Below are 23,753 nucleotides of genomic sequence, written 5' to 3' on the forward strand. Positions count from 1 at the left end.
TTGCGCTGAAGCCCCTCTCCACTAAGTACGTAGAAGAGCAACTTAACTTCCTGCCACAGGATAGCATAGCAATTCTTCACTTTCACCCAAAAAACATTCGTAGCCACATTGATGGAAAAGTGCTTGGACTTTGCCATTGTGTTTCAAGTCGATCAACTGCTCTTGTAATCTGGGAAGAAATTCTCCGGCGTCTGCTGAAAATGGATTGAGTACCCACGTTGGTATTTCAAGGGTACATAGATCATGAAACAAAGTTTGCATGTCTTCTTTAGCTTTTTTGAGGTGTGAGCAAAAAATGTCTAAGTCTGCATCTTGAGGTTTGTGCAATTTCTTGAAGACTCGGAAACTGATAGCGCTTGTGTCGATTCAGGTTATTGGTATCAAGGTCCAGTTTGGCAATGAAGGAAGAGATTATACTTTTAGCCTTAATGAAATTTATTGTCTCCTTGTAGCTTTGTGCTGACCTCATTTAGTTGGTCAAATAGGCAACGTCAAGATGTCGTAGTTCGATTGTATCGCAAAGGCTTGGGTCAATCGGCCGAAGAAACTTGACTGTCGTAACCACTTTCCTCTTGACAGCCACCTCACTTCGGTGTGTAGGAGTAGGCGTTCAAATTCTTCGTCATGGTCTTGGCAGAGCTTGCGGAAAAGACGTTCGTTCAAAGAGTGCGCTTTTATCTTGTTAACAGCATTAATTACATAGTGCAGAGAATCATGCTCTCACATAGATGTTTAGCAACAAGGTGCTGCCGATGGATCACACAGTGGACTGCCATTATGCCAGGTATAGCAGATTGTAAATGGGCTATAAATTCGCAATATCGACCAATCATGGATGCAGCTCCGTCGGTTGCACAAGCAAGTACATTTGTTCAAGGGATGTTTTTTTCTTGGAAAAATTCTTCCACTTTTTTGTATATAGAGGAGCCTTTCATGTCAGTGGTTAAATTTCTGGTAAACAAGAGTTCCTCCACTACCTCTTCATTCTGATTAATGAAACGAACATAAGCTAGCAGCAATGCTTCATTGTCTCTAACCGTTGACTCGTCAATTTGCATTACAACGTCTGTGTTCTTGAACACGTCCAAAAGCGTTTCTTCCACATCAGCAGCCATCTTGTCAATTCTTCTTGAAACGGTGTCATTACTCAAAGGAATCAATTTCACCATGGCACACGCGTCAGGCCCCAGCATAGTACTGACAATCTCTTTAACTAAAGGTAACGCAAGTGTTTCCCTAATGATATGTGAACCTTGGGGAAAAAAAAAGTGGCTTATTCACTTTGTCTAAATGCATTTTTTGCAAGCTTATCTCTCAGTCTTGAAGGCTTCATTGCTTGATTCGAAAATGCCTTTTCACAAACGAGGCACAAAGGAAGCTGTCCGCTTGTAGAAGGGATGAATCTGTATTTCAAGTATTCATTTAAATATTGATGGCATTTCTTCTTCTCAGCCATTTTTAGAAACTATGCTTCAAGAATGCACTGCTTATGTCGCTCTATCATATAATGATGTGTGACTTTTATAACTCCATGACTCCGTTACAGATCAATCACACTGGATAACCTAAACAACAACCTTACCCGCTGTATTCCATAATGCGGCTGATTGGCTGGAACGTTCAACTGTGTGGATCCTCTCAGACTACAACTCCCAGAGACCCACAGAAGAGATAGTTTGCCCAGGGGTTCAAGCCAATCAGCGGCATTATAGAATACAGCAGGTTAGATTGTGCTGTAGGTTATCCAGTGTTAAGTGTTATGAAGTGTGATTGATCTGTAGCAGAGTCATGGAGTTATAAAAGTCATACATTATATGACAGAGGCAAGCAGGCTGCACACAACTCCTATTACATGTAAGTGATTTATATGGAAATAATTCCCTTGGTTTTCGTCGGTTTCAGATTTCACTGATTGTTTTTGGATGGATTATCGACGAAAACTGAGGTATCACTACTAAATTTAAGAAAAATGTTGTTACTAGACAAAAAAAAACCAAAAAAACAAAGCAAACACAGAACGCCCCCAAACTCCCACCACCGGCTTTATGTTCCAACGCCCCCCTGCCGCCCCTTTTTGTTCCACCGTCCCCTTGAGAAGTAAAAACTCCCCCAAGGGGGCAATAATGGCCACGTTGAGAACCACTGGGCTACAGTATGATTCCAATTACATCTCTACCTGAAATTCCAAGGAGTATTGCAATTGTATGCAGTGCATATATTGTACTCCATTAAAGTTGTTTAACATGGGTATTAGATTATACTCAGACTGTCCGAAATATTACATGGATGATTCAGATTTAATGCATATGATCTGGATTGTGTAAAATTGGGTGAATTTTGGAATGGGGTACTAGAGATAATTAATCCCAGAACTTGTATATTGGGCATTGTTGATAGACTTAACGAGCATACTGTTTGGGGAATTCAGAGAGCATTGTATCAGGCACACAAGTTGATTACTGCCTGTTGCATGCAACTTGCTCCCCGACAATAGGAGATTTTGTCGCAAAAATAAGAGAGGCGATGCCTTTGATCTATATCTTTGGAATGTATAAAAAAGAAGCTGCTTGGTGAAGTCTGAGGAAATTTTGGGAAGATACTCTAATAGATATAACTGATAATTCACATCAAGTGCTGCATGCATTAAAATATCATAGAAAAGCTGATGGGATTTGGAGGGGGTGAGGGAGAGATGTGAGAGGAGTTATTTATTTATTTTTTTTTGTATGTGCATAAATATTTTTTTTGGTTGGGGATGAGCGTGATTATGATTTTCTTAAATATAGTTATGATTGACTGTATTGTTTGGGTGGGATAAAGTTATGTCCTATGTATATTATATTTATGCTTGTATGAAGGTCTTGAAATTAGGGGCAATTGTATATAAAAATATAATTTCAATAAAAATTAACTGATTAGAAAAAAAAATAAAAAAATTATATATTATATATATATATTATATATATATATATATATATATATATATATATATTGTGTGCGTTTGCTGCTATTCGCTTTTATTGCTATACTGTACATTGATAAAGCTACAATGTTCATTTACAAAAGCTGTTTGTCATACAATTATTCAAAGATGGATGCCTGAGGGGAACTGAAGAAACTGTTTTATACCTGAATATAAGAGGAACATTCTTCTGGTTGACAAGTCCCGTGTTACATTGAATCAATACAATTCGCTCTGCACAGCTTTATAAAATGATAACCATGCCAGCATCACATTTTTTGTCCTGAAAAAGCCTTTTAAACCCATAACCAATCTTAGACACAATTGATTCCATCCTATAAAGAAGTGTTTCTGTATCATGAGCGTTATATACAAGTACCTGACTTCCAAGACCACACTTTTCTCTGTTTTCGCCTGTAATATCTAAACGCATAAATTTTGGAGGCCGCCCTGGTCTCCTTCCGGGTCCAAATTTCCTCCTTGTCCGACCTCGGCCTCGACCTTTTGCCCTGGTAATTTAGAGATACATAAAGGAATCTTAATTATATCAACAGTGTAAAACAAACATAAAAACAGGATGATAAAGGGGCCTGCGTTACGGAGTAATCCATGCAGCAGGTTGTAACACGAACATGCCACAAGCCGCATATATGTGGGGCATAAAAGAAAAAAAAAGTTAACCCACATCACAATGTGTAAGGCCCCTGATTACATATCTACATAAGCCACATGGCACAGAATATACTCTTAAGGGTCTAAAACCCATAGAATATACAGACCAAAAAGCTGTAAAGTTCCAGATCACCTGCTGAAGAAATCCAGCTTTTCATCGTGGGAGTTTAAGTGCTGCTGCAGTTGCTCTGAGCTCATGAAGCGTCGATTACATTCATAACACGGCCAATTCTTCTCTTGTTCCCTCAGAACTAAAAAAATGTAACGATAAAACATATTACAAGTTCACACAAATGTTGTAAAATATTACTGGCCATAGAAATTATACTTGAGACATGGCTCAACATGCATCCTAATAGAACACAAGGATAAGCAGCTGCCAGACTAATCTGGTGCCACATATCCCTAGGGAAGACAAGGGATTGAGCAGGATATAATCCACAAGCCACTTTAGTGTTATTGGAATGGAATATGTGATCAATCATATCTTGTTATTTGTATAGCGCCAACTTATTCCGCAGCGCTTTCAGGTAATTTTATTTATTACCCCCCGGCAAGCTGGGTACTCATTTTACCGACCTCGGAAGGATGGAAGGCTGAGTCGACCTTGAGCTGGCTACCTGAACCAAGCGGGGATTGAAATCGCAACCCTCAGGTCGTGAGCGAGAGTTTAGGACTACATTTCTGCTACCTTAACACTCTCAGCACTTCAGTCAAAAAGCATTTATAATCAAAGCTCAGAAATTTGAGATGATGATGGGTTGGCTTACCCTTTCTTTCCTCCTGTGAAATGTCATGAATCTTTTGGTTTACAAACTCTGCATATGATGCAGCATACCAAACCTACAAAGAGAGTAAATGAATTACTAGCGTAGTATAAAAAAAGACCCTCCTATATGATAAATCTGCAATATATCATTATGTATCACACAGTATATACACGTGCAGTACTAGGTTCAAAACATGGTGTGTTACCAACTTCTCCTACCTTCTCTCCCCCCATCATCTATCATCATGGGTAGGTTTCTTACCCTCAGCTCCTGTTTAGGTTCAATATTCTTAATTGTGGTGTAATAAATGTGCTGTCCGTACTGATAAGCCACCAGGTTCTGCTCCAAGTGATTTTGTGCCGGACGTACAAACATCATCCAGTTACAGAGACTCTCCTCAGATAAATCAAACCAAACGTCTTCCTGATACGTCTCCGGGGTCTCAAGGGAGTTATTTAATAAAACCTTAAAAAAAAAACAACAAAATCTCATTTTTTAATTTGGCAGAATGACGTCTCAAACGTCCTCTTGTTCATCAGAGCCTCTATCCACACCACACTGTTCGGCTACCCGATTCTTCATAGTGGCATTTATGTTGTATAGAAAAACAAGAATTGGAATGGACTCATCATTGGGTCCTTTTCATTTCAGTTCTATTCCATTTTCATCAGCATTACTGTATATTATCACAGTGTGGTCAAAAAGTGCAGATTCTGCTATTTGATCTGGTTAATCACCGCCACATTAAAATTAGAAAGAATATCTCAGAAATTTCACTTTTTTATAGTAGTTATTCAATGTGTCTTATGATACAACAGTTTAAAAGCAAAAGGACCCCGGGTATGCAGGGCAATAAAGCTTTATTTGTGTAGAAAAAAAGCCTGCACAATATTATACCCCTGAGAAATATATATATTAGCTGTAATAGGAGTTAGATAGGGGCTATGAGACAACCCCACTACAGATAAGGGATATAAGTTATTTGATGTCTACCAATAGGGTAACATGCCTATTTACACTAATTAAAGCCTCCCAACATGTTTCGCCAGCAAACGTGGCATAATTAGGAGAATTGGGCTAAGACTAAAGCTGCTAAAGAATAATGCAGCTAATAAAGAACAATCCCATGAAAATTCTGCTGCTTTGTCATATAATGGTCTGAGAGCTGTGTGAGTGCAGGGAAGCTGAGCCTGCAGAGACAGCCTCTCTCCCACAGCCAAAATGATGACATAACGCCCCAGTTACTACAGAAGCTGAATGCCTAACAACAAGCAGTGGATTGCAAAGGGGTTGCACTTCAGCCTGGATTTAAAATGGCAAAACAAAAAAATGTAATAACTGTATATTACAAGATTGATGATACATACACACACACTATTAGATGAGCATAAGCTGTGTGAAAAATAAGTAAGAGACTGCCACCAATTTTTTTATTTACTATTTAAAATCAGATAACTTTTTTTCTAATCAATTTATTTTCGGATGTTAGTTTTTGTTTTTTTAATTACTTTTTCTGTACATGGTTATAAGGGCTACCAACTGGCCTTCAGGCCCTTTCACACAGGGCGATCATCGTTCAGAATTGTTCAGATTCCTGTGCTCTCGCAAGTATCTGAACGATAATCGTCCCATGTAAATGCATGCAGGAAACTGAACAACGTGCTGTTCATAGTTAACAGCAGTCATTCACTTTCAGTCATAACAACTTTCTGCTTCCTGCGAATGGAGGCGGACGGGGGAAGAAGGGCCTGTGAATGGAGGTGGACGGCCTAAGAATGGCCTCCAGGTCTGCAAGGACTGAATCATATTAGGTCCTGCTGAAGTTAGGGTCTAATAGGAGTCCTGTCACAATACTGACTAGCATAATACGCTGCACTACATAAGCCGTTCAGCATAATATGTAAGTGATCACATGACTACATCTTTAAGTCCTCTTGTCGGACTAATATACGTTAAAACAAACAAACAAAAAATTATTAGCGAGTTATCAAAAAGTCATATGTACCCAAAAATGGTAACAATGAAAACTACAGCTCGTCCCACAAAACATAAGCCCTCATAGAGCTCCATCGACATAAAAATAAAAAACCTTATGGGTCTTGCACTGCGGTGATGCAAAAACAAATTATTTCTTTAAAAAAAAAGTGTTTATTGTGCAAAAGTCAAAGAGGCAAAAAGCAGTTATATAAGGCCGCCTGCAGACGAGCGGAAATCCCGCCGCGGTATTTCCCGCGGGATTTACGCCGCTGAAAGTCTGCATAGGAGTGCATTACAATACGCACTCCTATGCAGACAGCCGCGGTTTGGCCGCGCGAAATCTCGCGCGGCAAACAAACCGCGGCATGTTCTAATTTTCTGCGGGGCACGCACTCACCTGGCCGCCGGCTCCGGTCTGCGCATGCGCCGGCTGCGCGGCAGCCAGCACATCAAAGAGCCGGGGCCGCCAGGCGCGGGTGAGTACGCGCTCGTCCCTGCAGGCTCTGGGGTCGGATCGCGCGGCGAGATTTCTCGCTGCCGGATCCGACCCGCTCGTCTGCAGGCGGCCTAAATGTAGTATCAATGAGAAGTAAGTAAGCCACCCAACCCACATTTACATCACAGCAAAATAATTCAAAATCCCTTTTGCCTATTTGCTCCTGTACCCCACTCCGTCATCTAAATAGACACCAACCTTCAGATGGATGTAAGTGTCCTTCAGTTCTGACTTTTTAACTAAAGGTCCTTCCAAAGGCCCGAACTGTGTGCGCTTGGGAATACGGCGTTTGGAGTAAACCCCACCAAGGAAGCGATCAATGTATAGGACTAGAGGCAGACTGGCTCGAGCTCGAGTTAAAACGGGGCGGTTAGGAATCGGATGAAGGGCTCCATGTTTAGGGCACACAGAGGGATGAGCGTTATTGCATTCCTCACACCCTGCAGAGTACAAAGAATACAAGTTACAAAGTGACTGGCCCCAGATACATCACAAACACAGGCAGACTAGGCATTGTACAAGCTGCGCACAAGGAATTTTCAGAACTGTCACAGTGACACAATCACAGCTGTCAGAACACGACTATTAAGTATCACTGTCTTCATTACTTTCTTTTTTATGAGCAACTGCGTTTATTAGTGGTACTGTACAATGAAATCATTCTGCAAGGTAGTGAAGCATAAGAATAATTTAATTCAAATCACATTTTGAGTTTCAGGATATATATAAAAAAAAAAAGAAGAAACAACATAAATGCTCTTTAATAACTCACACAGATCATTGGGATCAAAGGGTCGAGGTGGATCTGGTTCCCACTCATCTACATCGGACTCTTCTCCTTCATCTTCATCGTCATCATCATCGTCATCATCGTCTTCATCGTCGTCATCTTCATCGTCGTCATCGTCCTTTGCTTGAGAATCAGCACTTGAGCTCTGCAGCGTGGCCATGTCTGTTGTACTTTCCACACCATCCACAGGAGGTAAGCTGCTCTCATGTACCGACAATGACTGCTATACATCAGGGAAAGACATGTATGTTGCACACAGTTTAGGCTATTTAATGTATTAGGCAGATAGCTTCTATCCTCTTTTAGGCTGCGATCACACGGTTTGAGAAATTCACACATCTCAGGAAATATTTGTGCAGCTTTAGGCTGCCTGTCCACTTCGCCGCCGCGGGAGCCGCTGCCCGGGAGCAGGAGCCGGAAGACGGATCTAGGCTGGTCAGCCTCTCTGACAGATAGGCTCACCATGGAGAATCGCAGCAATTCGCAGCATGCTGCGATTTGCCGGCTGCGAGTGGAGAATCGCTGATTCTCCGCTCGTGGACAGGGGGGTTGCGCTTTCCATAGCAATGCTATGTAAAGCGTTCATTGCGTTCCCCGCGGTCGGATTATCGCCGCGGGGAATGCAATGAAAATTCGCACGTGGACAGGAGCCCTTAGTCATGCTGCTATTCCGGTCTATTGTCTAGTTTCAATAAGGTTTCTGTGTTATACTGTACAATGTGGCACAAATTAGAAATTAACTGAAAAGTGATCCAATGACATGTATGTCAAAGTCACATGAAAGTTCAGCCCATTTACAAAACTACAGAGTGCCCAGTAACAATCCTAGTGGATGCTAAAACAAACTGACCACCATTCTCCTTTGGCCCGTCTCTGCTTTATTCAAGGAAGGTGTTGGCAGTCCACTTGCTGCTCCTTTGTTCTAGTAATGGTAGGATGGACCACCACTGATACCATCTTTTATGACTATCGTGATACACATTAACCTCTTAGTGACGGCCCCATAGATGCACCAAGGACTTGTATGGAAGGAGATCCTGCTGCGACCTCCCTCCATACATCGCCGGTATCAGCTGTTGCTTACAGCTGTCACACGTGAGCAACAGCCCCGACGAGCCATGCGGCCGATCGGGTCTGTTAACCCTTTAAATGCCTCTGCCAATTCTGAAAGCGGCATTCAAATCTCCCGAATGACGTTCGGGGTCCCGTACGCCCCCCCTGCATGAGATCGCAGGGAGCTGTATGGGTGTCATGGCAGTCGGGGTCCACCTGAAAGGCCCCAGGACAGTCTCGGCAGACTGCCTATCAAGCCATCCCCGTGGGGTGGCTTGATAGACTGCCTGTCAGATCGCAGTATGATGTAATGCTATTTTAACCTAAATGGAGTTTTCTGGAACTAAAATATTAATGCCCTATCCTTAGTCATTAATATCGGATAGGTGGGGCTCCACACCAATCAGAAGACTGCAAAAGCCATGGCATTCGAGAGTGCGCCTTAGCCTCTTCTCAGGCTTGCAACATCATGTTCATTGGTCACATGGATTAGGGGCAGCTCAGTCCATTTTAAGAGAACGGGACCAAGCTGTTCTACCAGGCACAGCCACTATGAGCTCTGTGGCACTGTTTCTGGTATGCAGTGAAGTGGCGGCGGTAATGTTTGGTTCATTTATTTTATAACATTTCTTGCAGCGAATTTAATTTCTTAAACTCTGGGACAACCCTGTACAGTTATTGTGACTTCCTACCTGTGAAATTGGTTCCAATGCCATGGTTTGAGCAGATTCAGGGACACTACTGAGCACAGCTAGATTGGCAGTATTCATGCTCTGAGATGCAGGCAGCAATACTGTAACCTGCAAAAGTAAACCAGAGTTAATAGACCTGTAGTACTGAATAAATGTAAAAAATATATACCGTGTTTTTCACTTTATAAGATGCACCTTTTTCCCCCAAAAGTGTGTGCGTGTGGAGGGTTAGGGTCAGTGCGCCCTATAAAATGAGCGTGCTGAAATTTGGACCCAGCCAGCAGCTGTGTGATAAGGATCACACAGCTGCTGGCTCCGTAGCAGGGGAGGAGAGCTGCTGGTACGAACAGCTGATTGGTGGGGCAGGGGAGCAGCAGCAGTTCGTACAGGCGGCTCTCCTCCCTTACTACGGAGCCAATGTGCGATCCTTTTCACACAACTGCCGACTCCAATAGCAGGGGAGAAGAGCCGCCCGTAGGAACAGCTCATTGGTGAGCGCCGTCGAGAACTGCTGCTGCTCTCCCGCCTCCACTAATCAACTGGAAACAGGGTCACAACCAATAGGACCACCATTAAGTTGTCAGTTACCTCTCCCATGATCTTGAAATCCTAAATAGCAGATTTGCCAAGTTGTGCTGAAATGTATACCTCATACCTTACCTCAATGAGATGTGCCATGCAGAGTTCCTGGAAAATTGTGTGACAACTAATGAAATCATCATTACATTGTCACTTAGCTTTCCCAGTATCCTAAATGCGAACTGCAGAGTTATGCAAGCATTTATACCATATACAGCGTTATAACTAGTCAAACATGGCATTTTGGGCTCCTGAAAAGCTGGGTGACAAGTAATAAGACCACCATTACATTTACACTCAGCTGTCCCTGGATACTAAACGACAGGTTGACCCAGTGGTATATACTTCATTCTGAGGCGGTATTACTGCTCTATATTTCTCCTGTAATACCTCACTGCCTGGTCTGGGTGAGTTTCCTACTTTCCGCCACTAAAACATGTGCGTCTTATAAAGCGAAAATTACGGTATATTTTGTATAATATATGTACATAGTGCACTGTAGTGAGACAAACGTAGTTTGCAATTGCAGTAATAAAGGTTCATTACCTGTTGGGTGGTGGCATCTTGCTGGACATATGCAACCTGCGGTTGGTCAGAAAAAAGTCCCTAGTAGAAAATACATTATATTCATTACATGTCTATCTATACGGTTGTAATAAATATTCCTAGAAATACTTCTATGCAAAACTAGTTTCCCCCCACATGCACTGAAGGCAATGGGGAATATAGGCCCAAAAAATATAATAGGTAAGGTGGCAATTTAAGAAAAAACAAACAAACAATTTTGAAACCAAAGTCTTCCAAATAAAGAAAAAAAAAAGCAACAAAATCAACACCACAACAAAAATTCTGCAGAAATCCAACAATACATCTTCTAATCCCTTGCCTGATACTCTGGCTAATGAAACAACCTAAGAAGGTGGAGTTTAGCTTGTCCAATTTCCCACTGCATTAGTGAAGGATTCCAACTCTAGCAGCCTCCCTGCCTGCCAAAATGTCTGATGACGTCTGTCAGGCGGAGGGGGAAACTAAATAAGTGACTCCTGGTGCACATATATAATTTTTTTCCTGTGATATAACTTAAAAACTGCTCAAATAAGAGGAGGATATCACGCTCAGACATGCTAGTAGTTTTTAGTTAATATTTTATTTTTACTCTCCATACCTGTGACCCGTCCACAGGATGTATATACACCAAGGTGTGTTCTGAGGCGTCCACTGAAGTGAATGAAGAGCCATCTGCTGTGTAAACCACCTGCTGTGGCGGTCGATCCTGGTCATCGCTGTATACAATCTGTGCCACAGCGCTCCCATCAGGAACAAAATGTACCTGCAGGCAAAAAATAAATGAGAACAAGAAAGTTAGAGACCACATCTATAATGTAAGGTGTGTGTGTGCTGGTAATAGATAAAAAGTACTATATTTCATGGAACTATGTTGTGCAAACATAGAGGGAGCAAACCAAACACAACTATTTAACAATAAGATGTTACACCATGTCCACAGATCTAGGAAAATAAAGCTCAGGGGAGCAAATGGACTTAGGCCCAATGTCCACGGGCGGCTTGCATTCCATTTGGAGAATCCCTCACGGAATCCAGCCCTGTACGCAGCCAGTGAGCCCTGCATACCTGTATTTTCCCAGCAGCAGTGGCTGTGCAGACCTCTCCACTTCTGGGTTTGTTGTACAGCGCATGGTCCTCATGGCTCGCCATGGGACAAGTGCAGCACAGTTTTGGGTTTTTTTTTAAACTCCTCCTTTCCCACAGATCCGCGGCAAATCCGCAGTGACGGCTTCAATGGAAGCTGTCCATGCGGTAACCACACAAAAAATGTAGCATGCTGCGATTTGTTTTCCATATCGAAAAGTCCGCAAAACAAATCAGCATGCTTTAATTAATTTACGGACGCCCATGCTTCCCTTCAGGAGGCTTGATTTGCGGATGCCCCGCGAAGATTCCGCAAATCAAACACGCCTGTGGACTACTGTAGTGCTTGCTTTATGGTGTGTATTTCACCACTCTACATGTGGTTGTTTTGTATTTATCACATGTTGCTAGCGGTTTTGGGCTGCCTGTCCACGGGAGTTTTTGCACTGCGTTCCCTGCGGCGATAATCCAGCCGCGGGGAACGCAATGCACGCTTTCCATAGTGTTGCTATGGAAAGCGCAGCCCCCTGTCCACAAGCGGAGAATTGGAGCAGTTCTCCGCTCGCGGGCAGAAAATTGCAGCATGCTGTGAATTGCTGCGATTCTCCATGGTCAACCTATCTGTCAGAGAGGCTGACCGCGGAGATCCGTCTGCAGGCTCCTGCTGCCGGGCGGTGGCTCCCGCGGCAGAGATCCGCCGCAGGATACCGCAACGCCTGTTGACAGGCAGCTTTACTCAAAGCAATGGGGATTTTCATGAATCGGGCCTTTCATTTAATCCCATTTCTTCCACAGTAGAATGCTTGAGAATAAGGCCATATGTGTCATTGAGGCGACAGTTACCTGGGCAGTATTGGCTGTCTGGTCGTCTGCAGGAGGCCACATATGAGGACTTTCTTGCTTGGAGTCCATTATGAATGAAAAGCTCCAAGTTACCGACTACTCTCCAGCACAGGACTTGAATATAAAGATCTCATCTGTCCACAGTGTCTCCAGTCATACACAGTATAGTTAGTCTGGGCAACATGGCTGCAAGAGAGTACAAGTCAGTGAAATTAGCCTAAAATGAATATAATAATAATAAACTTTATTTGTATAGTGCCAACATATTCCGCAGCGCTTATCTACAGAAACACAATGCATAATTAAATGGAATGCATCAGCCATATATTTTTTAATAATAAAAATCTGTGAAACAAATTCCATTTTTCTAATCAGTTTTTATTTGCTGACTGCAGCTTTATTCTATTTTCTGTACATGATTTAGGTTGGCTGCTATCTAAAGGCCCTTTTACATGCAAAGATAATCGCTTCAATAACCCCACAGCTGAACCAACTTGAAGCAAGCTGCCGACATTTTTGAATAACAAATTAATTGCTTTAATCATTCCTCCATGAGTTGTTTGCTCAGCTAGGCGTGCGTTTAGGCGATTGTTATTGCTGAGCAAACATCTGGCCACACATTCCATTGTTCTCCTAAGGGCAGAGTAAACACTGCACTAATTGAATATGAAAGCAAACAAAGCCATCGCTCCATGCCCTTTTACACATAACGATTATCACTCAAAATTTGTTCAAACGGCCTTAAGTGAGCGATAATCATTACATTTACACATGGTCAGTCGTGCACTTTTCGTTTGACAATGGATTTATAGCCCGCATAAAATCAATTGTTCAGAAGCTGAGGAATTGAACAAATTCCTTCCATTAAATGCATTTCCTTCAGTCTTTTGCAGGATGCGAATTGGTTGTGTTTTGCATATTCAATGAGTATAGTATTTAATTAGCCAGGAGGAGAACAATAGAATGTGCCTGCCAGATGCTTGCTTAGCTGGGCGAAGTGTAATTACAAATGCCTAAACACACGCCCAGCTGAGCAAACAACTCATTGAGGAAAAAGCTAATGACTAAAGTCATTAACTGCACGTGTTATTTTATGCCAAAATGTCTGCAGTTCATTCAGTCATTCTAGCATTTAAGCAATTATCTTTGCATGTAAAAGGGCCTTTAGCCACTGGAAAGACAGAACAAACTGCATTCAAACTGAACGAATTTCCAGCAGCCAAACTATGGATTTTATGGCAGCCTAAAAGCCTTGGCTAACGATAATTGAATGAATAGTACACCACTGCCCGCGTTTAAATGCAACAATTATATTTTAAGCTTTACAGCAGCTTCATGGGCCATAGACAAAATGAACAGGAGCTGATCGATTGACTTCTGTGGGAGAGTGTTATAGGCATGCTCTCTTTGTGAAAAATGCAGGATATTGCTTTTTTTTGTTTTATTAAATCTTTGATGTCATGCTTAAAAATAAATAAATCACCTTAAATTCCTAAAATGTGTGCCTAATATAAAAACTTGATTTATGCAATAGGCAATTTTCTGATGACGCATTTCTTTTAACAAACTCTTCAAATCATGCCACAGGTCACGTCACTAGTTAAATGATATTAGTTGTCATTTTTGTCCTATGTGCAAGGAAAGGCTAGAGGTAATGGGATGAAACTGAAAGAGAGGAGACACAGAAACTTTCTGACAGTGAAGGTGATCAATGAGTGGAACAGGTTACCACAGGAGATGGTGAGTTCTCCTTCAATGGAAGTGTTCAAAGAAAGGCTGGACAAATATCTGTCTGGGATGATATAGTGAATCCTGCACTGAGCAGTGTGTTGGACCAGATGACCCTGGAGGTCCCTTCCAACTCTACCATTCTATGATTCTATGACTTGTCTTAAAGGATTCTGGGAAAGCTGAGTGACTGTCCCACAGAGAATGCTGGATACAGTCACAGCTCCTACAGGGTTTTTCACACAACTTTCCAAACTGTATAGGTTGGCTCCTGTAGAAGCTGGAATGGTGGCCACAAGGGTTGCTTACCCCAAACACATATAAAATAACACTGCGCCATTGTATCTCAGGTACATTTAATATAAGCTTTCCCATAAGACTGCTTCAGCTCTTGTATGTTAAGATCTTATCAATGCGAGGCATCAACCCGGCAGAATCTCATAACTTCATTTCCCTAATCTCACAAAACAACTGCAACTTTGTGACCGTTCTCCATTTTAATGAGCAGCCGGGGAGCTGCCATCTGACAAGGGCTTTTGATTACATTGAGCGAAGACTTGTTATTTTTAGACCTCGGCGTATATCACGGTTCAGGATGAAAAGCTCGATATTTGATGAAATATTTGCAATCTCATTCCACAAGCAAGTCTCCTGTACAGAGCAGAACTGCTCCATCTGCCGTGTTAAATCACCCGTTTGATGTTGACTGGTTCAAGACAGAAGTGGTTGTGCTCTTACCATTTCACGCAAAATTTGGACTAACAGCAGACAGTAGAGGATCTGTGGACGCTGCAAATGGTTCTGAATAGGATAAGCTACTGGGTAGGACCGAAAATTAAAATCGCCATTTTTTTTTTCAATCTCTTCTAGATTTTCAATCTTTCTCTCGATTTAGTTTTTTTGTTGCTAAACAGGGTAAAAATACAAAAACACCCTTTTAATAATTAATATATACTGATTATATGACTTGTACGCGACAATTCTGATAATCAGTACTTATTAGGCTGAATGCACACGGCTGGGTCGGATTCCACATGCAGGATCCTGTAGAAGAGTCCGATCCGGTGCCTGGCCGGTGACCCCTGCGTCCCCTTCCGGATATGTCTTGCCGATGTGCCGGCCGGCACATGCGCAGTACAGATGACGCTGCGCTGTCGCTAGGTTATGATGTAGATTCCGCGGCCCGTTTGCAATGACAGCTGCGGATAGGCTGCAGATCAATCGGCTTCCATTCACTTCAATAGAAGCCATCTGCACGGAATCTGCGCTGAAATATAACATGCTGCGATTTTCCTCTTGTATACAATGGGAAGTGCTGAATGAGAAGCCAGCGGCGATCTGCTTGTCTAAACACTCTGCACAAGCGCAAACAACCACGCAGTGACATCAGCGCTCGTGCAGTTGTTCAGCCGACTGTCATCCCATCTAAATGGGACATTAGGAGGTTTTGGGACCAGTGGATGCATGAGGGCACACAAGGTGAACGAGCTCAGGTCACCCTTGACAGACCACCAGTAGAGAGCAGCTCCAACGGTTTCACTGTACGTCATCCAAGGACCGTTGTCACCATCGTAACACCCAGTGTCATTTCCAGGCTCTTGGCTGAAGGATATTTGGTCTCACAGCGCCCATTATGTGTACTGCCTTTGACATCCACCATCGCCTCAGTTTGCAATGATGTCATAAACAACAAAACTGGACTGCTACAGAATGGAACCGGGTTTTCTTTAGCAACGAATCCAGCTTTACTTTAGGGATGGACGACAGCCATGTCATGTCTGGAGACCTAGGGGTGAGCACTTCAATCCTGCCTTTGCTGTGCAGCGGCACACTGCTCCGTACTGCTGGTGTGATGGTTTGGGGAGCAATCGCATATGACAGTCTTTTGTATCACATCTTCCACCCAAGCTAAAGGGTGTACAACAGGGAACTAGAGCCTCCATGACCACCCATATCACATCTTCCATCCAAGCTAGAGGTGGTACAACAGGGTATTAGAGCCTCCATGCCCACCTGCATTACATCTTGTACCCAAGCTAGTGGCGGTACAACAGGGCACTCGAGCCTCCATGCCCACCTGTATCACAGATTCCATCCAAGCTAGAGGCAGTACAACAGGGTACCAGAGCCTCTAAGCCCACCAGTATAACAGCTTATATCCAAGCTAGAGGTGATACAACAGGGTACTAGAGCCTCCATGCCCACCAGTATCACATCTTGTATACAAGTTAGAGGCAGGACAACAGGGTACTAGAGCCTCCTTGCCTGCCCATATCACATGTGTATCCAAGCTAGAGGCAGTACAACAAAGTACTAGAGCCTCCATGTCCACCCGAATCACATCTTGTATCCAAGCTAGCGTTGGTACAACAGGGTACTAGAGCCTCCATGCCCACCAGTATCACATCTTGTATACAAGTTAGAGGCAGGACAACAGGGTACTAGAGCCTCCTTGCCTGCCCATATCACATGTGTATCCAAGCTAGAGGCAGTACAACAAAGTACTAGAGCATCCATGTCCACCCGAATCACATCTTGTATCCAAGCTAGCGTTGGTACAACAGGGTACTAGAGCCTCCATGCCCACCCATATCACATCTTGTATCCAAGCTAGAGGCGGTAAAACAAGGTACTAGAGCCTCCATGCCCACCTGTATCACATCTACCTTTCAAGCTAGAGGCAGTACAACAGGGTACTAGAGCCTCCATACCCGCTCGTATCACATCTTGTATCCAAGCTAGAGGCAGCCCAACAGGGTACTCGAGCCTCCATGCCTACCCATATCAAATCTTGTACCCAAGCTAATGGCGGTAAAACAGGGCACAAGAGCCTCCATGCTCGCCCATATCACATCTGGTTTCCAAGCTAGACGCAGTACTACAGGGTACTAGAGCCTCCATGTCGCCCGTATCACATCTTGTATCCAAGCTAGAGGCAGTACAACAGGGTACTAAAGCCTCCTACCCACCTGTATCACATCTTCTATCCAAGTCAGAGGCTGCCCAACAGGGCACTAGAACCTCCATGCCTGCCCGTATCACATCTTCCATCCAAGTCAGAGGCTGCCCAACAGGGTACTCGAGCCTCCATACTTGCCCATGTCACATCTTGTTTCCAAGCTAGAGGCAGTGCAACACGATACCAGAGCCTCCAAGCCCACCAGTATCACAGCTTGTATTCAAGCTAGAGGTGATACAACAGGGTACTAGAGCCTCCATGCCCACCAGTATCACATCTTGTATACAAGTTAGAGACAGGACAACAGGGTACTAGAGGCTCCATGCCTGCCCATATCACATGTGTATCCAAGCTAGAGGCAGTACAACAAGGTACTAGAGCCTCCATGCCCACCCGTATCACATCTTGTATCCAAGCTAGAGGCGGTAAAACAAGGTACTAGAGCCTCCATGCCCACCTGTATCACATCTACCTTTCAAGCAAGAGGCAGTACAACAGGGTACTAGAGCCTCCATGCCCGCACGTATCACATCTTGTATCCAAGCTAGAGGCAGCCCAACAGGGTACTCGGGCCTCCATGCCCACCCATATCAAATCTTGTACCCAAGCTAATGGCGGTAAAACAGGGCACAAGAGCCTCCATGCTCGCCCATATCACATCTTGTTTCCAAGCTAGACGCAGTAATACAGGGTACTAGAGCCTCCATGTCGCCCGTACCACATCTTGTATCCAAGCTAGAGGCAGTACAGCAGGGTACTAGAGCCTCCATGCCCACCCGTATCACATCTTCTATCCAAGTCAGAGGCTGCCCAACAGGGTACTCGAGCCTCTATACTCGCCCATATCACATCTTGTTTCCAAGCTAGAGGCAGTATAACAGGGTACTAGAGCCTCCATGTCTGCCGGCATCACATCTTGTATCCAAATTAGAGACAGTACAACAGGGTACTAGAGCCTCCATGCCCACCCGTATCACATCTTCCATCCAAGTCAGAGGCTGCCCAATAGGGTACTAGAGCCTTCCTTCAAGTGTTCAGTTTTCCACAATAAATCATCCTTTTGCTCTGATATTGTAATCAGTAACTCATTTATATCAACATTGCAATCTCACAGAGAAAGTTTATTTGATTCCAACTACTGCTTCTAAATGATTGATTTTTTTTTTACAATGAATGTATATTTCCCAATTACTGGAGCATGAACATTTGCTGGAACACAAGTTCATTGGAATGCAATAAAGCCTGTGTCGGGCTCTGTAAAATCTATATAGATGAACGTCAATCTTGCTTAAAGGGCTGCTGTGGGTGCATGTAAAACACCTTCAGACCACTCAAAAACAGGAGCCTCCAGGAGGCTTTCAGTGAAGCTGCCTTATTATAAAAGATGTCGGTCACTGAAGCCAATTTGCTTTAGTTTTAGGTAAACCATCATGATAAGGAGTCATATAATATTAACCTTTTTAAAATAGTGCAGTTATTGAGACATAAGAAATTACCCTGGGAATCCATCAGCAGAACAGAGACCAGGAGGGGAGAGAGGATCATCCTGCTGCTGTGTCTACATGGATACATTGTAACTGCAATAACATACAATGTTTACTAACAAACTGCCATTAATGTAGCTGACAAATATACTAGTGTGAACCAACACCATTCACCACCTGACAGCTGGTATTTGAGGAGAGGAGTGCTGGTTCTGCTGCAGTGCACACATGGCCCTGGTGGTCTAGGCTGTGCGGAGGTAAGGGGGATTTGCTGGAGCTGCTGCTACTGCTTGGTTTGTGGTTCCCAAGGCGAGAGGCATTCATGACTGGCGCAGAACAGGCGAAGACACAATAATCAGACAAGTGTAGAAAAGCCAAATCCTGCAGGAGTCTCCCACGCAGAAACTGCCGTCTGCAGCAGGATGACTAGTTCATTATCTAAGGAGAAGGGAGTAAAACCACTGAGCCATCCCTGCCCGCTGAACGAGGCCGCAAGTAATGATGCTATAGATCCTGTCGTTCTGCTACAGGGCTGCTCGGGCATAAAGATGCAACCAAGTGCCCACAGAGTGCCCGAGTATTGATTTGTAACACAGACAGACGATATGTTAATAAAACATCATGATGGGAAAGAATAAAACAGGTCTGAGAAGAACATGAATGAAGCAAATGGATATATATATATATATATATATATATATATATATATATATATATATATAAAGACTTGGCATACAAGAATCAGGAAAGACTCTGCTGCAATAATCCCCTGCCTGACTATGACATGTGGCCCTCTGATAGACTCAGCCTTATCTGGACCTCCCATAATACAGTATTTAGCCACCCTTTAACAGAAGTCCTGCCTACAGTCATGGCTGACAGAGCTGTGGCCAGTGCAGGCTCATATATAGGAATATTACTAGTAACGAAGACAGAGCCATGAAACGTCACTGAATTGTGCAAATACATTGAAATCTCTTTTCTGTTCATAAAGCATTGGAAACGGGTTGCGGTCCGAGAGGCTCTCTGCAGCCCCTGGACCATGGCACCTCATGCCTCACTCCATTTATAAGCACAGGCAGCTCCTGGACAGAGCCATTCAGGAGCCAGGCCAATGCATTATATCACGGTTTATCTTCACTAGGTGCTCATTTTCCTCCATCTGCCACATTCGCACTCCTTCCCATAAATCCTGCCAGGAAGAACTACCCTTCATTTCCTCACCAGCTTACATTCTAGATGGGAGGGAAATGGCTGAAAGGAAGGAAGGCACAGGCTGGACACAAGTGGCCGCATTCTGGCAGCACACAGACCAGGACCGCTTCGGGGTTTTCACATTTTCAATATGAAATAGGACTATTTTAACCCTTTCCAATCCAATTTGTATTCTGGTTTTCCTAGGGGGCTTACTCTTTTTCTGCTGTTATACAATGGCGCTATATGCTGGCTAAAGCCAGTACTGCATGAGGTGACACATTGGATAGGCTCCGACAGCAGAGAGGATGGCAATATACAGTAAGAGAACCCTGACGGGCGTCTTCCAACAGCAGAGCTGTACAGCCTTAAATCATAATGTCTTTAGATGTCAGACATTGGATTGGAAAGGGTTAACAGCATCGATCTAAAAAAAAAAAAAATCATCTGGCAGAAGTTTTCTGCCTTCTAGACCCATCTAGACTAGCAAAGTTGAAAGTGCATGCAACTGTAGACTCAATAATAGGAAATATGTAATCAACATTAGAGATGAGCGAGCTAGCTCGGTTAAAGGGGTTGTCCCGCGGCAGCAAGTGGGGTTATGCACTTCTGTATGGCCATATTAATGCACTTTGTAATATACATCGTGCAATAAATATGAGCCATACAGAAGTTATACACTTACCCCCTCCGGCGCTGGCGTCCCCGTCTCCATGGCGACGACTGAAGCCTTCTTCTCTGGTCGCCGCTTGCGCAGATAAGAATCTTCTGCTGGCTGTGTCCGGGCTCACGAGCGGCGTCCTGGCTCCTCCCTCTTCTCCGCATCATCGTAGCTCCGCCTCCGTCACGTGGTGCCGATCAGCCAATGAGGTGGCTGTAATCGGCAGTGGAACGCAAGACTGGAGAAGAAATCCACGGTGCACCATGGGAGAAAACCGTGGTGCACCTTTGGGAAAGGACCAGCGGCCATCTTAAAAGAAGAATTTTATAAGTTCATAAAACGCTGAATTGGTGAGTAGAAACCATCTTTAAAAACGCTTTCCGCGGGTACATTGTGATGTTTGCTGTAGAAGGGGGACTGGGCAGAGAAAAAAAATTTTCGATTTTGCCTCGGGACAACCCCTTTAAGGCAGTTACTCGAGCGAGCATCACTCTTCTCGAGTAACTGCATACTCGTCCGAGCAGATTCGGGTGGGCGGCAGGGGTGTGTGTGTGTGGGGGGGGGGGGGGGGGGGGGAGTGAGAGAGATCTCTCTCTCTCCCCCCCTCAAACAGCTGATCGCCTAGGTCCTGCTCCCAAAATACAGCTGAGGAAGTCACGGCCAGCTACACATTTCCCCTGCTGCGGCCGCTGCATGTAAAGCATAGTCCTACAAGATCAATGGCAGTCCTGTGATGCAAAGTCTGTCATTCCAGCTTATAGGGGGTTGGATCCTAAGCAGGGGACCCCACTCAATGACATTCACATGCTCACATGTTTTTTCAATAGGAAATTTTTTTCACGTTTGCATGAGTGTGATGTGGTTATTAACTCATCCATAAGAAAAACAAAATGGTCAAAATCGCAGGAAAATGTAACATTCTGCAACTTTTCTATCTTATAGTATCACTGTGAGAGAAAAAAAAACAACACACACACACATGTAAATAGGCCCACTGAAAATAATGGGGTCTATTTCTGTGCAAGTTTTGTGTGTCTCATAATGAACAAAACTCGCTTGGAAAAATTGCCTGTGTAAATATAGCCTTAGTCTTCTATGTGTCTCTGCTACTAATAAAATAAAAAGTTTCTCCGAAACTACTGCATGTGTACAGCAGACATATTGCTATAAGCAGCATGCCTTTAATGGTCTTATACTGTCCTCAAAGACAGCAGGAAAACTAAGCCGGAGGCAAAATGTGTGAAAGGGGCCTAACTTGTACCAAGTTTAACCCAGGATGCTGAATACAGTGATAACGTCCCAACAATGTACAAAATTGCTCTGATTGGTTCTCGAGCGCTGGCTCGGCCAATGGCTGTAATTGGTGCATCGAGTGTTGGCTCTGATTGGCTGAGCCAGCGTTGAAGAACCAATCAGAGCAATCTCTTGCTGAAGGCAGGGTTTTCAATCCTGGGTACCAGCAAGAGATGCTCTTTCGGCGATCAAAACTCTACGTAAGCCTGCAGGAACGCCGGAGAACAGCGGGAGGGACCCGGACGGCGCCTGCTTTTTTTTTTTTTCAAGCTTGCTTGGCTGCGTTTTCAGTTGTTCTGAAAACTCAACTGAAAACGCAACCAAAACACTGGCAAAACGCATGCCAATGCTGCTGAAACCGCAGTCAACGCAGCATTTTTGCAAATGCCTGTGTGAGAGGCCTAAGGGTATTATACAAGCGCTTGCGGCTACTGCTAGCACTTGTGTTTTCCCGACAACTGCCGGGCTGAACTTGCAAGCACCCTTAGGTAGCATAAGTGACTGCGAATCAATTTCACCAGCATTGCTGCAAGTGAAGGGGACAACAGGGGCACTGGATATTCAACAGCAAGACAACCCCCGAAAACGGAATGGTTTCGTGGGTGGTGGCCACAGACAATGACTCTCTCGTTATCCTTCCTGGCTGATTCTTCTCTAGTTTTGCATTTTGCTGGTGTCCTTGTCCCCACTGGTACATGAGGGGATACCTGCAGCCCAATCTGGTTGTACAGGTAGTCCTGCTCCTCCAGGATGGCTCATCCATACGTACCATTTCAATAAGGTTTGCTGCATCTCCCAGCACAGTCTCAAGTCCATGGAGTATGTACCAGGATACAGGCTGTTATACAATAAGCGGTACATAGAAGGGCATCAACCCAGCATCAGGACCGGCATCTGTGCGAGGAGGAGCACTGCCACAATGCCCTCCAGCGGGCTACTGGTCTGCATGTTTCTGACCAAACTGTCATAAACATACTCCATGAGGGCCAATGTCCTGTAGTGGGACCTGAGCTCACAGCCCAGCACTGCGCTGCTTGATTGGCCAAAGACCACCAGACTTGGCAGGTCCACCATTGGTCTCCTGTTCTCTTCACAGGCTTTAGCAGGTTCACACTGAGCACGTAACAGACATGAAAAAGTCTGGAGATGCCGTGGAGCGATGTATGGCCTTCCATATCATCCAGCATGAGCTTCCTTTGGGCTGGAGCGCCCCCTGTGTGGTGTATAACCAGCTCTTGCTGCAGCTGTGCAGGACTAGGAGCTGGGACCTACAACATGCGATGAGCAGCATTGTACCTAAGCCCATACTGCAAACCTATGCCCAGCAAGAAGGAATTAACTGAGCGCAGCCACTACTCTATTAGACAGGCTCCTGTGGTTTGCAGCACTTGCCTTAATCTCTAGTTTCATGCTCCTGGAGCACATTAAGCTGAAACCCACTTAAACCTGCCCAGTAATGACTGAACAGATGCATTAGACTGTCTCTAAGACTGAGGGATAAATGCAAAGTATAGTTTATAATGAACTAATCACACATTCCAGCACCTATAGATGTCTCTGGATGGGACTACACGGAGGAGTCAGTAAGGGCTGTCACCTGCTGGATGCCACATTGTCCTAGGAATTACATGCCACCAGAACACCACACATAGTAAAGAAGGCATCTCATCTACATGTCAGAGCAATGTGCCCAATCATGTTTAGCCCCCGGGACTGGAAAGAAAAGAGATAGGGCTCCTGTTCACCGGCGAATTTTCATTGCGTTCCCCACAATGATAATCCGGTCGCGGGGAACGCTCTCCATAGCATTGCTATGGAGAGCGCAGCCCCCCTGTCCACAAGCAGAGAATCATAGCAATTCTCCGCTCGCGGCCGGCAAATCGCAGCATGCTGCGAATTGACACGATTATCCGCGGAAAGCCTCTCTGTCAGATAGGCTCACCGCGGAGA

At 44.2% G+C, this 23,753-nt stretch overlaps 1 protein-coding gene across 2 annotated transcripts in view; it reads right to left on the bottom strand.

The window, feature by feature from the left end:
* Positions 1-23,753, bottom strand: part of PRDM10 (PR/SET domain 10) — a 53,455-nt gene that overhangs the window by 25,214 nt on the left and 4,488 nt on the right. For both annotated transcript variants that reach the window (XM_066607934.1, XM_066607935.1), the window contains exons 2-11: positions 12,485-12,670; positions 11,157-11,321; positions 10,538-10,597; positions 9,413-9,520; positions 7,650-7,890; positions 7,076-7,317; positions 4,666-4,869; positions 4,405-4,477; positions 3,768-3,885; positions 3,342-3,471 (exon numbers count right to left, since the gene is read on the bottom strand). In XM_066607934.1, the coding sequence (XP_066464031.1) occupies positions 3,342-3,471; positions 3,768-3,885; positions 4,405-4,477; positions 4,666-4,869; positions 7,076-7,317; positions 7,650-7,890; positions 9,413-9,520; positions 10,538-10,597; positions 11,157-11,321; positions 12,485-12,553 (1,410 nt within the window). In that variant the 5' untranslated portion in view covers positions 12,554-12,670. The remainder of the gene's footprint in view (positions 1-3,341; positions 3,472-3,767; positions 3,886-4,404; positions 4,478-4,665; positions 4,870-7,075; positions 7,318-7,649; positions 7,891-9,412; positions 9,521-10,537; positions 10,598-11,156; positions 11,322-12,484; positions 12,671-23,753) is intronic.

This window comes from Eleutherodactylus coqui, chromosome 6 (genome assembly GCF_035609145.1).
Source record: "Eleutherodactylus coqui strain aEleCoq1 chromosome 6, aEleCoq1.hap1, whole genome shotgun sequence".
NCBI lineage: Eukaryota > Metazoa > Chordata > Amphibia > Anura > Eleutherodactylidae > Eleutherodactylus > Eleutherodactylus coqui.